We start from the raw sequence: 17727 nt of genomic DNA on the forward strand, positions 1-17727 counted from the left end.
CTAGAATGGACATCCCCATTCAAGTCAATGTTGTGTTGTAATTCTATTTCTATGGGGGATGTAGTATCTGACCTGGAGTTTTAGAAATATAATTACTAGAACGGCATCCCCATTCAAGTCAATGTTCTGTAATTGTATTTCTATGCTGGGTGTAGTTTATATTCTGACCTGAAGGAGTTCCAGGTCCGAGGAGTCCTCCTGTCCAGGCACCATCTCCGTCAGCATCTCTGACATCACTTTGGTGTTTCCCCTCACAATGTCCAGTTCACTGCGCAGCCGGGCGATCTGAGGAGGACACACAGGGGTCAAGGGTTAGCGAGAGAAAGTCTTCCCTGATCTGATCAAAGCTAAGTGGAGGCACCCTTGCTTTCGCCTATCTCAGTATGTTACATCAGTGATAAACTCACTAACTGTATGTCGCTCTGGATAAGAGCGTCTGCTAAATGACTAAAATGTAAATGTAAATGATAACTCCAAGGAGGGGAGGAAGGAAGGCAGTATGTTGACAGTTTTCAAAGAGGGCCCAAGATTGTGCATAAAGGCCTACAGGATGCGTCTCAATTGTCAAAGTGGCTTCCTCCTCATCTTCTAATATCCTTTCCTTCATCCTCACTAATCTATTAGAACTTGATAGGTGAAAACAAGTGCCATATGGTTCTCACATCTGTCATTCCAGTGCAGTGGGCAATTGAAGGAGAGTAAGGGAAGAAGAGGAGAGGAGAGGAGGGGAAGAGGAGGAGAGAAGAGGAAGCACCTTAACACTAGTGAGATGCACCCCCATATTATGCATATCAAGTTCTTCGACGCAACCCTCAGGACAGGCGATACTTGGTTTCTTATTGGGCAACGTCTAGGTAGCCACCCCCTCCCTCTGTTCCAGTCTGTTTTCTTCCGTTTTGGGCCTAATGAACATGACCCTGGTAGTAGTTTAACATTAGCCTTCAGAGGCCATCTTTATCCTCACCTGTTCAGGGTTGGCGGTGATGGGGCCCTGTACGTTGGGGATGTGTGGTATCTGTAGGACGGGGGTGAGAGCGGCGGGGGCTGGGGCTGGAGCCGGGGCGGCTGCAGGCTTGGGGAGGGTGGCTGTAGCTGTGGCTGTGGCTGCAGCGTGGGGCTGGACGGGGGCTTTGTACTTTAGTACAGCCGGGTCCACCTCTGGTAGACCCTGTAGAGAGAACACAACATGAAGTTAGTTAGTACAGTGCTGCTACTACGGCAGTATGGTCACTGCTTCAGATTATTTTATCTCTGTAGCGTGGGTGCGTGCATGCTTGTGTGTGTTTGTGGCACCCTCTGTAGCATGCGTTCATATATGTGTGTGTGTGTTGGGTCTCACCCTCTGTGGTGTGATGTGTGTGTGTGTTGGGTCTCACCCTCTGTGGTGTGATGTGTATGTGTGTGTGTGTGTGTTGGGTCTCACCCTCTGTGGTGTGATGTGTGTGTGTGCGTGTTGGGTCTCACCCTCTGTGGTGTGTGTGTGTGTGTGTGCGTGTTGGGTCTCACCCTCTGTGGTGTGTGTGTGTGTGCGTGTTGGGTCTCACCCTCTGTGGTGTGATGTGTGTGTGTGCGTGTTGGGTCTCACCCTCTGTGGTGTGTGTGCGTGTTGGGTCTCACCCTCTGTGGTGTGATGTGTGTGTTGGGTCTCACCCTCTGTGGTGTGTGTGTGTGTGTGTGCGTGTTGGGTCTCACCATCTGTGGTGTGATGTGTGTGTGTGTGCGTGTTGGGTCTCACCCTCTGTGGTGTGTGTGTGTGTGCGTGTTGGGTCTCACCCTCTGTGATGTGTGTGTGTGCGTGTTGGGTCTCACCCTCTGTGGTGTGTGTGTGTGTGTGTGTGTGCGTGTTGGGTCTCACCCTATGTGGTGTGTGGATGGGTGACAGAGCGTCCAGGTCAGCCATGGGGAACTCAATGCCTTTCCTCTTCAGCTCCTCATAAATATGGACCACCCCCGTCAGGTCAGGGCTACTCCTGAAGGCATCCGCCCAGGCCTGGCAACACACAGACAAACACAGAATAAGGCCGTGTCCGGAAACAACCCCTAGCCGCTACATCCTAGGCACTGGTGGACATCTGAGAGGAGTGGCTAGATGAAGGCCAAATGGTGAGGGGCCCAGGTGTTGTGTTGCTGACATCAGTCCTGTGTGTTTGTGTGTTCGGTCGCTGGTTACCTGCCTGGAGCTGCTCAGGTAGAAGGTGTCCTCTCTCCTCCTCTCACTGTATTTAGAGGGGTTTGTTTGAGGTGTCTGGACTAATTTTGGATGTAGGGTTTTCATAACTGCTGTAGCCTGGCCTCTTATAGCGCTGTCTAATGCGTGAGAGATGGGAGGTTGTAGCTCCACCTTGCTCTCTGATGGGCTTGGTGAAATGTTCACCAAGTTACTTATACCTATCCACTCCTCTCAGATGGAAAAGTACCTAGGGGTTTCTTAGATAGATATTATGTGCTGTACCTGGATCAGAGCCAGGACTTTTTCCTGTACGATGGTGGGGGGTTGGTTTTGGGGGAGATGATTTTGACGAGGACACCATCAATGAAATCCCGGTTAGCCACGAAGACGTGAAACCGGTGGCCGCAGTTCTTTACACACGTCTCCAACACCTATAGAAAGAAAGAAAGAAAGAAAGAAAGAAAGAAAGAAAGAAAGAAAGAAAGAAAGAAAGAAAGAAAGAAAGAAAGAAAGAAAGAAAGAAAGAAAGAAAGAAAGAAAGAAAGAAAGAAAGAAAGAAAGAAAGAAAGAGAAAGAAAGAAAGAAAGAAAGAAAGAAAGAAAGAAAGAAAGAAAGAAAGAAAGAAAGAAAGAAAGAAAGAAAGAAAGAAAGAAAGAAGAAAGAAAGAAAGAAAGAAAGAAAGAAAGAAAGAAAGAAAGAAAGAAAGAAAGAAAGAAAGAAAGAAAGAAAGAAAGAAAGAAAGAAAGAAAGAAAGAAAGAAAGAAAGAAAGAAAGAAAGAAAGAAAGAAAGAAAGAAAGAAAGAAAGAAAGAAAGAAGAAAGAAAGAAAGAAAGAAAGAAAGAAAGAAAGAAAGAAAGAAAGAAAGAAAGAAAGAAGAAAGAAAGAAAGAAAGAAAGAAAGAAAGAAAGAAAGAAAGAAAGAAAGAAAGAAAGAAAGAAAGAAAGAAAGAAAGAAAGAAAGAAAGAAAGAAAGAAAGAAAGAAAGAAAGAAAGAAAGAAAGAAAGAAAGAAAGAAAGAAAGAAAGAAAGAAAGAAAGAAAGAAAGAAAGAAAGAAAGAAAGAAAGAAAGAAAGAAAGAAAGAAAGAAAGAAAGAAAGAAAGAAAGAAAGAAAGAAAGAAAGAAAGAAAGAAAGAAAGAAAGAAAGAAAGAAAGAAAAAGAAAAGAAAAGAAAAGAAAAGAAAAGAAAAGAAAGAAAGAAAAGAAAAGAAAGAAAAGAAAAGAAAGGAGGTATGTCTTCATATTCTATTTCTCTGGAATAACATCACTTTATAAAGGTTCCATGTGAACATGTCATATGGTCCAAAAAGAAGGTCCATATGTTACTGTAGTAAGACATGTTTCAACATTCTACTCATTGACTCTATTAATCTCAAGACAGAGCTGGGAATGGAGTGCTGTCATACTTGCCTCCATTAGCTGACCACGACACAGAGAAACCACGAAACACACAGACATAAAACTGCAGTACATGCAGAGAGAGAGAGGTAAAACATCAGGATGAGAGAAAGAGAAAGAATGATAGAGAGAATCTCCCTGTAAGAAGAGATGTGTGCTCAGATATTCACAAAGATCTGACTTCTTTCATCTGACACGGAATACAGAAGCTTTTAACTAGCACACAGATCAAAGGGCTGGATGGATGCAGCTAAATAAGCAAGAACCACATAAACAAAATAAAATAGGAAGAGAGAAAAAAACATAACAGTTGAGAAATCGCCTGAGGGAGAAGACACAGCAGACAATACTGGACAGATCAAGTATTACGAGTGCTACCCCATACATCCCAGCTAATTCATGAACGTGTGTGTGTCTGTATAGGTGGCTTTTTGAAGCTCAGGATTGAAGAACAAGTGTAACAGATAATAGCACTGTCCTAGTTAAGCATGCAGGCGTGTTTGCAAATGTGGTAAGTGTGCTCTAAATGTGAAAGGTCTATTTGTTTGTTTCGCTTCCCCTAGACTCGGTTGTTGTTGAGGGTAAGTTCAGGCAGTAAGCATTGTTTGGATCTAGGCCTAGATCTGGACGTATTCTCTCTCTGTCCCTGCTGGTGTGCTCATCCAGTGTTTTCCAAATGGTGGGTCTTGAGTGCTTTGTGACAACTGCCGCTGTAAGAAGGGCTTTATAATATACATTTGATTGATTGCTTGATTTGATTGGTCTGGGGTCAGGTTCTACCGGTGGGTCTCCAGATGCACTTGCACACATGATCAGTGATTTAACCTGCATGTTTTAGGCTTTTCAACACCACACACCCTCTTTATCATCTGAAAAGATTTAGGTGGGTCACGTTGGGAACCTCAGTAGAGCCTGTCTCACCGTCAATCCTAGCATCACCTCCCGGTAGTTCCTGTTCCCACTTAGTCTCTTCTTCAGTGCTCGGATGGCGTCTTTAGGCCTGCAGGAACACAACACAGAAACGTAGCTAAGCACAGAGATCCTGTTAAATAGCGTCCTGTAAGTAATTATATGGTTAAGCAGCTAATCTTAATGTAAAGTAAAAGTATGCATGGCATTCTTGGATTAGCATAGGACTTTGGTCATGCTATCAACTCAACTCACACCGTTGTTTTTATTGACCTAACCCATCTTAGCTGTGGTGTTGTTGATTTTGTATGAAGTCGTGTGCAGGTGGGATGTCACAAGGCAACTAGCAGTAAATATCTTGCCTCCGTGGGGCAACAACCACACATTGTTTACTACCTGACAGTCTAAACACACACACACACACACTTCAAAGGCCCAGTACAGTCAAAACTCAGTTTTTTATATCATATTGTACAACAGCTGATAAAACTAACACTGTAAAAGTTTGAAATAATGTGATCAGTGTTATGTCCTTATAGTTGCTGGTTAAAAATATAAATTTACACAGGACCTTCTAAATCAGTAGGTTTTGCATGGGTGGAGTTTTGGCTTGGCTGGTGAGATCACTAAGCAGTATAAGTTAATAGACCAATAACAAAGAGTTCCAAACCAATAACAGCTGGTTTTCAGGTTACATATCCCCCCCATTAGGCCCTTTCTCAGACCAGCTCTCATACAGTCCTAGCAAAAGTCTTGCTTGAGAAATAGTTTTTTGCTAAAAAGCAATTTTTGGTTCTTTCTTACCATTTTAATTAACAACTATTACTACAGTAATGTACAGGGCCTTGCAAAAGTATTCATCCCCCTTGGCGTGTGTCCTATTTTGTTGCATTACAACCTGTAATTGTATTTTATTTTTATTTGGATTTCATGTAATGGACATACACAAAATAGTCCAAATTGGTGAAGTGAAATGAAAAAAATAACTTCTTTCAAATAAAAAAAATCATAACGGAAAAGTGGTGCGTGCATATGTATTCACCCCCTTTGCTATGAAGCCTCTAAATAAGATCTGGTGCAACCAATTACCTTCAGAAGTCACATAATTAGTTAAATAAAGTCCAGCTGTGTGCAATCTAAGTGTCACATGATCTCAGTATATATACACCTGTTCTGAAAGGCCCCAGAGTCTGCAACACCACTAAGCAAGGGGCACCACCAAGCAAGCGGCACCATGAAGACCAAGGAGCTCTCCAAACAGGTCAGGGACAAAGTTGTGGAGAAGTACAGATCAGGGTTGGATTATAAAAAAATATCTGAAACTTTGAACATCCCACGGAGCACCATTAAATCCATAATTAAAAAATTGAAAGAATATGACACCACAACAAACCTGCTAAGAGAGGGCCGCCCACCAAAACTCACAGACCAGGCAAGGAGGGCATTAATCAGAGAGGCAACAAAGACACCAAAGATAACCCTGAAAGAGCTGCCAAGCTCCACAGCGGAGATTGGAGTATCTGTCCATAGGACCACTTTAAGCCGTACACTCCACAGAGCTGGGCTTTATAGAAGAGTTGCCAGAAAAAAGCCATTGCTTAAAGAAAAAAATAAGCAAACACGTTTGGTGTTCACCAAAAGGCATGTGGGAGACTCCCCAAACATATGGAACAAGGTACTCTGGTCAGATGAGACTAAAATTGAGCTTTTTGGCCATCAAGGAAAACGCTATGTCTGGCGCAGACCCAACACCTCTCATCACCCCGAGAACACCATCCCCACAGTGAAGCATGGTGGTGGCAGCATCATGCTGTGGGGATGTTTTTCATCGGCAGGGACTGGGAAACTGGTCAGAATTGAAGGAATGATGGATGGCGCTAAATACAGGGAAATTCTTGAGGGAAACCTGTTTCAGTCTTCCAGAGATTTGAGACTGGGACGGAGGTTCACCTTCCAGCAGGACAATGACCCTAAGCATACTGCTAAAGCAACACTCGAGTGGTTTAAGGGGAAACATTTAAATGTCTTGGAATGGCCTAGTCAAAGCCCAGACTTCAATCCAATTGAGAATCTGTGGAATGACTTAAAGATTGCTGTACATCAGCGGAACCCATCCAACTTGAAGGAGCTGGAGCAGTTTTGCCTTGAAGAATGGGCAAAAATCCCAGTGGCTAGATGTGCCAAGCTTATAGAGACATACCCCAAGAGACTTGCAGCTGTAATTGCTGCAAAAGGTGGCTCTACAAAGTATTGCCTTTGGGGGTGTGAATAGTTATGCACGCTCAAGTTCTGTTTTATTTGTTTCACAATCAAAAATATTTTGCATCTTCAAAGTGTTAGGCATGTTAAATGATACAAACCCCCCAAAAATCCATTTTAATTCCAGGTTGTAAGGCAACAAAATAGAAGAAATGTCAAGGGGGGTGAATACTTTCGCAAGCCACTGTACTTAATTTTTACCCAGAAATGATTTGACATTGAAATAAAATCAGCTGCATTGGCCTTTAAAAAAGCATCACATAGATCTCCGCTGCACCTCTCCTCTCCGCGACACCATTCGTTCTTGTTCCGTCAGCCAGCTCCACGGAATGTTTTTCCGGTTTGAAAGTCTCGTCAAACTCCTTAAACTTCCCGATGTCCGTGACTATATGTGACGTTGCTCCCGTATCAACCATCAGCCCTTTATGTTTCAGTCCACGAACCTGACAGTCACTTATTTTGAATGCAAATGTGTGGCCTTCAGCATCTGTTGCTTGTTTCACATTGTCTCTTCTTTTTCGTCTGCAATTTGCGTCAGTATGAGTGGAGCGCTTGCAAAAACTACACCACTGTCTCCGTTCTCTGTGCTCTCCAGTAACACTACATTCCCGGGCCTTGTGCCCTTTCTGGCCACAGTTGAAGCAGGTTATCTCGGTCCCTTTATCTCTTCCTCTTGGCCAGCTAACTTTAATGTTACTTGCCTTCATCACGTTGTCGCCAGTGGAAATGGCGCTAAACTTCTCGGTGCTTTCGTAGCTCCTCAACTTGGTTTTGAACTTGCCATAAGTTGTCGGCTCGTCACTCTGCGTTATGTGGATGGCAAACGGCTTAAATGATTCGGGCAAACCTTTCAGAATCATTGCAATCAACAGCCCGTCACTTAAAGTCTCTTCAGCATTCCTCAGTGCTGTAATAGCCGTCTCAGCACGAATGATATAATCCGTAACACTTTCGTCACTGGCTTTCTGAAGAGAAGTTAGCTCAGTGTAGAGGCTAATCACACGTGGCTTCCCTTTACCTGCATAATGTTCCCTCAATATCTTCAACGCTTTTCTCCCATCATCTGCTGCTTCTCTCATTATCAGGGAAAGACTTTTATCATCCAAAACCTGTATCAATTCGGCGTAGGCTTCTTCATTTTTCTCTCCGTCTTCTTCATCTTCATCCACGCTCAATATGGTGGCCTTTAGCCCTAGCAACGCAAGTGTCCCAAAAACGTAGTCTCCCATAACTCGTAGTTTTTTCATCTCCGTCGAAACATAATCTATTCCATCGGCTTCCATATTCCCTCCTGGGCCCATAACCTGTTGGTGCTGTCATCTTCAGGACAGGAATACCGGCTTACTTAACGGAGGAATAAACACACATGTTCATCGTTGGTGTTTCAACCAGAACGCGGGAAAATGCCCTTTCTTTATTTTCGCACATGCGCAGTTGTACATTTCTCATAGGGCATAACTGTACCAGTGTAAGAACACAATTTATAACATATTAGTCTATATGTTAACAGTTTACATGTGTCCACTTAATTTGCATTACTACCTACCCGTAACAAGCCATCTTTCTACCCTTAGCAAGCTATCTCTGTAGCTAATATTTCTGCTAAAGCTAACTAAATCACCAGTAGCTAGCTAGACACGCCGTTATAACTAGTCAACTAGCTAGGTTATATCAGGGATTTTGCCAAATGTTGCGGTGGGTACCGTTTAGCTAGCTAGTTAACGTTAACTAGCCTACTTTGAAGTAACTTAGTAGCTAGCTAACTACTCTTGCATTGTTTCCATTGCACCGTAGTGATATATTTGCTTGTTATGTTTAAATGCTTTTAACTAATACCTTTCCAGAGGCTTAACAACATTTGGTCATACTGCTGTTAAAGTGGAAAACAAAGGAAGTGCCCATGCTATTCAAACTGGGTTTCCAGGTTGATGTTGGCTTCATGTATCCAACAGCGTAACCAGAGTGAACAGGGAAACAAAACAAACATGATCAACTACTTGTTACTTAGTGCTTTTTACATATTCTGTAAACGTGGTGGTTTTGATGATCAAAACCATCCTGAGTGGCGCAGTGGTCTAAGGCACTGCATCGCAGTGCTAACTGTGCCACTAGAGCCTGGTTCGAATCCAGGCTCTGTCGCAGCCGGCCGCGACCGGGAGACTCATGGGCGGCGCACAATTGGCCCAGCGTCGTCCAGGGTAGGGGAGGGAATGGCCGGCAGGGATGTAGCTCAGTTGATAGAGCATGGCGTTTGCAACGCCAGGGTTGTGGGTTCGATTCCCACGGGGGGCCAGTATAAAAAAAAATATATATATAAAAAAAAAAAAAAAATGTATACACTAACTGTAAGTCGCTCTGGATAAGAGCGTCTGCTAAATGACTAAAATGTAAAATGTAAATGTAAAGTACATCAAAGATACTGGTCTGGATTGAATTGATTGGTTAGTGTAGGGTAATTAATAGGCCTGTGACTAGTGGTTGTGTAAGACTGTATATGCAGTTCCTTAGAGTGTTAGCTATTATGAATCATGGCAAAAAAAATGGTTTGCTCTCTGTGAGTGTTTGCATCTGCATCCTCATCATGACTGTATGTATGCTGTGGCCACAGTTCAAACTATGATTTAGGCCTTTCTTGACTTTATTGGGGACCGATAGAATACAGTCAGTCGGATAACATCTCACAAAGTTCTACACCGGTAGCCTGTCTAAGTGAAATTAGCTATAAAGGGAACGCTATAAAAGAGATCTGCAATTAGGATAGCTAGTCAACATTAATCTGTCAGTGTCACATCATGATTTACATGGCATTTTGAATATGTCATCTGTTGCTCAGCTGGTAGTGCACGGCGCTTGTAACGCCAAGGTAGTGGGTTCGATCCCCGGGACCACACATACACAAAAATGTATGCACGCATGACTGTAAGTCGCTTTGGATAAAAGCGTCTGCTAAATAGCATATTATTATTATTATTATTATTATTATCTGAGCCTGTATATCGGTCTTCCTGCCTGCCTTATAGAAATATCAAAGCTAATCTTAATAGAGAAAGCTCTCCCTCTTTCTCTCTGTGCTACAGTTGAGGTAATGAGCTTCCATGAACCTCTTAATGAACTCTGGAGCTCTGTGATGTTTCAGAGGAGAGATGAGAGTGTGTATATCACTGTCTGTGACAGCCACGGCTGAGTGTATGCAGTACATAAAACATTAACGGAGTGGTGCTCAGGCAGTAGTCTCACTGACAGTCAGGCTCTCACTGATATGCTCTCTCACTGACACTAGTGGCTCCTATGGGAGGGAGTTGAGGCCTTCAGACTTCAGACACGAACAGACTATAGAAAGAGAGGAACTTAGGGAATACTGGTGTGTGCTACCTCATGTCAAAAGTTCCACTTCCAGAAGTTTCAGGTAGGCAGTCTGTTTATCTGTCTGATAAGCGGCATTAGTGGAAAGAGAGTGAGCGGGGGGACTATATAATAATTGACCTCAAAAGTTAGTCTTGCTGCTAGCTGGCATTCCTTCCAAATGTACACTACCAGTCAAACGTTTGGACACACCTACTCATTCAAGAGCTTTTCTTTATTTGTAAAACATTTTACATTGTAGAATAATAGTGAAGACATCAAAACTATGAAATAACACACGTTGACTCATTTAGTAACCACAAAGTGTTAAACAAATCAAAATATATTTTATATTTGAGATTCTTCAAATAGCCACCCTTTACCTTGATGACAGCTTTGCACACTCTTGGCATTCTCTCAACCTGATTTATATATATATTAAGACATGGGTCATTTTTTCCCCTGAATTGTACTGAAGTCTTGTGTTCTTCCAGGACGTCAGACAGCTAGCCAGCAGACAGTCAGACCTGACCTGTTAACCACTGTGACTGGAACACAAGACAGTCCAGTGTTCAGTCAAGCAGAATAGACTGACTGGGGCTGCGAGTGAGTGTGTGTGTGTGTGTGTGTGTGCCAAAGCTTGAGTGCATGTGGGCATGAGGAATGTGAGAGACAGAAAGGGAGAGAAAAAAGAGAGAAAGGGGAAGCAGAAGAATGATTCGGGGAAGAGGAAAGAATTGTAGAGGGTTTGAATCCCTCCAGTTGTTCCTAAAGGCCACAGCAACAGACTCAACCGATTTCAGGAGAGTCAACAACAACTTTCATCTCATTAAGCTAAAAGAGAAGTTAACGCTAATTAGTAAAAAATGACATTTTCTCGTTCCCTTCTGTCTGCACTGCAGCTTGACCCTGTGCTTGTCTCGACTGTATGTGTGATGTGTGCCGTGTAGGGAGTTTGAGAGCAGAGCAGAAGACTGTCTGTTGTTCGCTGTAACTAATGGACAATAAAGTTGTATTGTATTTGTGCACACTATTTGTTATTTTTGAGTGTAATAAGTGGTTTGTGTTTGTGCAAGTGACTTGTTCAGTCAGTCAGTAAGGCAAGCAGTGAGTCAGTCCGTCTTTCAGCCAGTAAGTCCGTCTTTCAGTCAGTAAGTCCGTCTTTCAGCCAGTAAGTCCGTCTTTCAGCCAGTAAGTCCGTCTTTCAGCCAGTAAGTCCGTCTTTCAGCCAGTAAGTCAGTTTTTCAGCCAGTTAGTCCATCTTTCAGTCAGTTAGTCCGTCTTTCATTCAGTTAGTCCGTCTTTCAGTCAGTAGTCCGTCTTTCAGTCAGTAGTCCGTCTTTCAGTCAGTTAGTCCGTCGTTCAGCCAGTTAGTCAATCAGTTAGTCCGTCTTTCAGCCAGTTAGTCAATCAGTCAGGGGAAAGTGTTGGTGTATGTGATGTAGTCAGTAGCTCACCCTTCCTCCGTCTCGTTGATGATGTCACAGATCTCCATGTTGAGGGTCCAGTCCTCAGCCTGCAGGCCGCCATCCGTGGCCTTCTCTGGAAAAGACAACAGGAAGTCAACAATAGGAAGTCAACAACAACAGGAAGTAAACAAGCCTGCTCATTGGACCAAGGAAGACCCTAAGTAGTAGGAAGTTGCCCCTAGAGCAGTGAGCAACACCTAACCCCATGGGAATAACCAGTACAGCCCGAAAAGGATGAACCACCCCTTTGGGCCTGGTTCCTATCTAGGTTTCTTCCTAGGTTTATTCCTTCTAGGGAGTCTTTCCTGGTGCTTTCACTTCTGCTTTTCTTGCTCTTTTGGGTCTAGGCTGGGCACCTTGTGACAATTGCTGATATAAAAATAGCTTAATAAAATAAATTAGGCCTAATTGATTGATTAACTAGATGGGAGATGTAAAACAGGTTTTATAACTGACCTAGAGTCAGTACTCTGCCAACCCACTGTCCACTAAGCCTTGGGTTATATTTCAGTCCGACTGCGCTGTGACCTGTCCCCTTACCTCAACAAGCCGCACTAATTAGCCTAAACTCCATGGCTTATGTAACATTACTGTGGGCATGAGAAAAGTTGTGTAGCCAAGCACGTAAACATGTGATAACAGTAACACGTTTCCTGTAGCATGCCAATCTCTCGCTATTGATGTGTCTCGTTTGATAACTGTAGCATAGGCCTAGGCCTTTTCGGATGTTAAAAACGCATTCCTCCTTCCTTCCTAGAAGTAGTCTGATGATCTAACCTGCTTAGATGGGTGTGAGCAAGGCTTCTACTGGTGTTGATTTCACCAATCACGTCATGTGTGATGCATTTTAATGTCATGGAAGGATGCATTTTAAGCCTATTCAAACAGGACCATGGGTGTTCTCTGCATTGTCTTAGAGAGAGGAAATGTAATAAAGGGAAACGTGACAGACAGGATTTGCGCTATTGGCTTTTCAACACAGTCAATAACAGTGAAGTTTTATAATGACATAATTGAGCTGACGTCTAGAAGTCTACTACCACTGGTGTCGACCAATTACCGTGCTGAATTCATCCCTCTATGAAACAGGATTAAATAACTGTGTGTGTCCCACATGGAACCCTATTCCCTATATAGTCCACTACTTTTGATCAGAGCCCTATGAGCCCTGGTCAAAAGTAGTGCACTACATATAGAATGGGGTGAAATTTGGGATGCAGGCCTAGTCTCCCTCCTGGTATTGGCTGGCAGAAAACAAGGAAACTGAGCCAGCTAGAGGTTTTTAGAGTCAAAACACAAAGCTAAGAGTTAAAATGTTTAAAAGTTAGTCATGATGACTAGGCTAGCTCTAGGTTAGCTCATGGCTCAGTCAGTCAGAGCTTTTCTACCTCCAGCCCAGGGGCGCAGAGCAGAGTGGCATGCCCAGGCCAGGGGCCTCTCTCTGGGGCTGTGTCCTGTTCTGGCCTGGTGGAGCACTAGTGGTTCATGATCTCTACCGTCCCTCTCTTTCCAACCCGTCAGATCACACGGTCTACCACTGAGAGGCCACTGTATGTGAAGGACTTTGATGCTTTTGGTGTCTGTTTCTCTCATTTCAATCACACCCACACACAGTATGCGAACACACACACACCGCCTCTAATCTAAATATTACTCAAATAAAGTATTTCCTGTGCACACAAAGACAGTATTCTGCTAACCTGTTGACAACATGTCAGAACATGAGAAGCCAAGGGACACTGTGTTTAGCTGCTCGGGCCCAGTGTGTGAACAGCAGAGCATTAAGTGTTGTTAAGTCTTAACCACTGCTATCTCCACTGGGACGCCCCACGTAATCTCCTCAAGTGGATTGGAAAGCGGACAGACAGGGAGAGAGAGGAAAAGACGGAGAGTGAGAAAGAGGAGGAAAATGGAAGGGAGAAGGAAAGGACCAGACCTATATGGAAGGGAGAAGGAAAGGACCAGACCTATATGGAAGGGAGAAGGAAAGGACCAGACCTATATGGAAGGGAGAAGGAAAGGACCAGACCTATATGGAAGGGAGAAGGAAAGGACCAGACCTATATGGAAGGGAGAAGGAAAGGACCAGACCTATATGGAAGGGAGAAGGAAAGGACCAGACCTATATGGAAGGGAGAAGGAAAGGACCAGACCTATATGGAAGGGAGAAGGAAAGGACCAGACCTATATGGAAGGGAGAAGGAAAGGACCAGACCCATATGGAAGGGAGAAGGAAAGGACCAGACCTATATGGAAGGGAGAAGGAAAGGACCAGACCTATATGGAAGGGAGAAGGAAAGGACCAGACCTATATGGAAGGGAGAAGGAAAGGACCAGACCTATATGGAAGGGAGAAGGAAAGGACCAGACCTATATGGAAGGGAGAAGGAAAGGACCAGACCTATATGGAAGGGAGAAGGAAAGGACCAGACTTATATGGAAGGGAGAAGGAAAGGACCAGACCTATATGGAAGGGAGAAGGAAAGGACCAGACTTATTCATCCCTTATTTTTCTTGACAAAAAGTAACACAGAGTTTGGGCTGTTGCGGTCAGCCGGTGATTGGCAAGCAAATAACTGCAGGTCTCAGTTGATTGGCAAGCAAATAACTGCAGGTCTCAGTTGATTGGCAAGCAAATAACTGCAGGTCTCAGTTGATTGGCAAGCAAATAACTGCAGGTCTCAGTTGATTGGCAAGCAAATAACTGCAGGTCTCAGTTGATTGGCAAGCAAATAACTGCAGGTCTCAGTTGATTGGCAAGCAAATAACTGCAGGTCTCAGTTGATTGGCAAGCAAATAACTGCAGGTCTCAGGTGATTGGCAAGCAAATAACTGCAGGTCTCAGTTGATTGGCAAGCAAATAACTGCAGGTCTCAGTTGATTGGCAAGCAAATAACTGCAGGTCTCAGGTGATTGGCAAGCAAATAACTGCAGGTCTCAGTTGATTGGCAAGCAAATAACTGCAGGTCTCAGTTGATTGGCAAGCAAATAACTGCAGGTCTCAGTTGATTGGCAAGCAAATAACTGCAGGTCTCAGGTGATTGGCAAGCAAATAACTGCAGGTCTCAGTTGATTGGCAAGCAAATAACTGCAGGTCTCAGTTGATTGGCAAGCAAATAACTGCAGGTCTCAGTTGATTGGCAAGCAAATAACTGCAGGTCTCAGTTGATTGGCAAGCAAATAACTGCAGGTCTCAGTTGATTGGCAAGCAAATAACTGCAGGTCTCAGGTGATTGGCAAGCAAATAACTGCAGGTCTCAGTTGATTGGCAAGCAAATAACTGCAGGTCTCAGTTGATTGGCAAGCAAATAACTGCAGGTCTCAGGTGATTGGCAAGCAAATAACTGCAGGTCTCAGTTGATTGGCAAGCAAATAACTGCAGGTCTCAGTTGATTGGCAAGCAAATAACTGCAGGTCTCAGTTGATTGGCAAGCAAATAACTGCAGGTCTCAGTTGATTGGCAAGCAAATAACTGCAGGTCTCAGTTGATTGGCAAGCAAAGAACTGCAGGTCTCAGTTGATTGGCAAGCAAATAACTGCAGGTCTCAGTTGATTGGCAAGCAAATAACTGCAGGTCTCACGGTAATTGACCGTTAATTAACATAAACACATTTAGCATCTCCTGGCTTCCACGCATAGCCTACAAGCCACTGATGCCGACCATTGGAACGTCTACATTTCAGTCCAATAAATCTGTGTAATATAGCCTACACCTTCACAATAAATCCATTATTTATTTCAGACAGGTCTAAAGAAACATGATATGAAGAAAATGTAATCTATTTCTGAAGAACATAATACCATACTGAGTTGTCCTTATGTTAGGTCCTGATCTGGCAATGCCATATGGCTGTGGGCTACACTAGTTCATTTAGCAGACAACATTTGCTTCGAATTCCGTGGCATTATTTTATATTATTTTATAGTATGAAGAACACAACTGAACATCACTGAATAAAACAGAAAGGATATTTTCTCCAAATGACTTGAGGGAGACGCACATGCGGCTATTCTGTGTTGAGCGGTTAACAATGAAATAGGTACTCCTATATGCTTAATTTAGAGTTATTTATGCAACTTTAGTTGTGATACAAACGTTGGGCTACAGTGAGGGAAAAAAGTATTTGATCCCCTGCTGATTTTGTATGTTTGCCCACTGACAAAGAAATTATCAGTCTATCATTTTAATGGTAGGTTTATTTGAACAGTGAGAGACAGAATAACAACAAAAAAATCCAGAAAAACGCATGTCAAAAATGTTATAAATTGATTTGCATTTTAATGAGGGAAATAAGTATTTGACCCCCTCTCAATCAGAAAGATTTCTGGCTCCCAGGTGTCTTTTATACAGGCAACGAGCTGAGATTAGGAGCACACTCTTAAAGGGAGTGCTCCTAATCTCAGCTTGTTACCTGTATAAAAGACACCTGTCCACAGAAGCAATCAATCAATCAGATTCCTAACTCTCCACCATGGCCAAGACCAAAGAGCTCTCCAAGGATGTCAGGGACAAGATTGTAGACCTACACAAGGCTGGAATGGGCTACAAGACCATCGCCAAGCAGCTTGGTGAGAAGGTGACAACAGTTGGTGCGATTATTCACAAATGGAAGAAACACAAAAGAACTGTCAATCTCCCTCGGCCTGGGGCTCCATGCAAGCTCTCACCTCGTGGAGTTGCAATGATCATGAGGAATCAGCCCAGAACTACACGGGAGGATCTTGTCAATGATCTCAAGGCAGCAGGGACCATAGTCACCAAGAAAACAATTGGTAACACACTACGACGTGAAGGACTGAAATCCTGCAGCGCCCGCAAGGTTCCCCTGCTCAAGAAAACACATATACAGGGCCGTCTGAAGTTTGCCAATGAACATCTGAATGATTCAGAGGAGAACTGGGTGAAAGTGTTGTAGTCAGATGAGACCAAATCGAGCTCTTTGGCATCAACTCAACTCGCCATGTTTGGAGGAGGAGGAATGCTGCCTATGACCCCAAGAACACCATCCCCACCGTCAAACATGGAGGTGGAAACATTATGCTTTGGGGGTGTTTTTCTGCTAAGGGGACAGGAAAACTTCAAAGGGACGATGGACGGGGCCATGTACTGTCAAATCTTGGGTGAGAACCTCCTTCCCTCAGCCAGGGCATTCAAAATGGGTCGTGGATGGGTATTCCAGCATGACAATGACCCAAAACACACGGCCAAGGCAACAAAGGAGTAGCTCATGAAGAAGCACATTAAGGTCCTGGAGTGGCCTAGCCAGTCTCCAGACCTCAATCCCGTAGAAAATCTGTGGAGGGAGCTGAAGGTTCGAGTTGCCAAACGTCAGCCTCGAAACCTTACTGACTTGGAGAAGATCTGCAAAGAGGAGTGGAACAAAATCCCTCCTGAGATGTGTGCAAACCTGGTGGCCAACTACAAGAAACGACTGACCTCTGTGATTGCCAACAAGGGTTTTGCCACCAAGTACTAAGTCATGTTTTGCAGAGGGGTCAAATACTTATTTCCCTCATTAAAATGCAAATCAATTTATAAAATTTTTGATTTTGATTTTTTGGTTGTTATTCTGTCTCTCACTGTTCAAATAAACCTACCATTAGAATTATAGACTGATCATGTCTTTGTCAGTGGGCAAACGTACAAAATCAGCAGGGGATCAAATACTTTTTTCCCTCACTGTATACAGTATGTTTAGATTTTTAATACATTCTAAGGCTGCACGACTCTAATGATGATTTGAAAAAAGTCACATGAAAGGCATGAGCTCTGCTTAGTTTTTTGCTCAGGCTGTACACACTTCATCAGTCTCTCATTCACAATTTGACAAAAACTTGATAATTTTTTTATTTTATTTTATTTTACCTTTATTTAACTAGGCAAGTCAGTTAAGAACAAATTCTTATTTACAATGACGGCCTACACCGGCCAAACCCGGACGACGCTGGGCCAATTGTGCGCTGCCCTATGGGACTCCCAATAACGGCCGGTTGTGATACAGCCTGGAATCGAACCAGGGGGTCTGTAGTGATGCCTCAAGCACTGAGATGCAGTGTCTTAGACCACTGCGCCACTCGGGAGCCCATAATGCCTCAAACTTCCCAACGGCATCCCCTTTGTGTGGCCGTATTGCCCCCTAAAATAATCCATGCCTTTTGTGGCCAGTGGCAGTTGTGCCCTTG

The 17727-nt window shown here is 43.6% G+C and overlaps 1 protein-coding gene across 1 annotated transcript in view; it reads right to left on the reverse strand.

Moving 5' to 3' along the window:
* Positions 1-17727, reverse strand: part of LOC121551416 (TOM1-like protein 2) — a 59428-nt gene that overhangs the window by 26436 nt on the left and 15265 nt on the right. Inside the window, 7 exon segments of the mRNA XM_041864057.2 lie at positions 169-285; positions 965-1168; positions 1856-1990; positions 2453-2487; positions 2490-2601; positions 4487-4565; positions 11533-11617. Coding sequence (XP_041719991.2) covers positions 169-285; positions 965-1168; positions 1856-1990; positions 2453-2487; positions 2490-2601; positions 4487-4565; positions 11533-11617 — 767 coding nt within the window.

This window comes from Coregonus clupeaformis, unplaced genomic scaffold (genome assembly GCF_020615455.1).
Source record: "Coregonus clupeaformis isolate EN_2021a unplaced genomic scaffold, ASM2061545v1 scaf0313, whole genome shotgun sequence".
Lineage (NCBI taxonomy): Eukaryota > Metazoa > Chordata > Actinopteri > Salmoniformes > Salmonidae > Coregonus > Coregonus clupeaformis.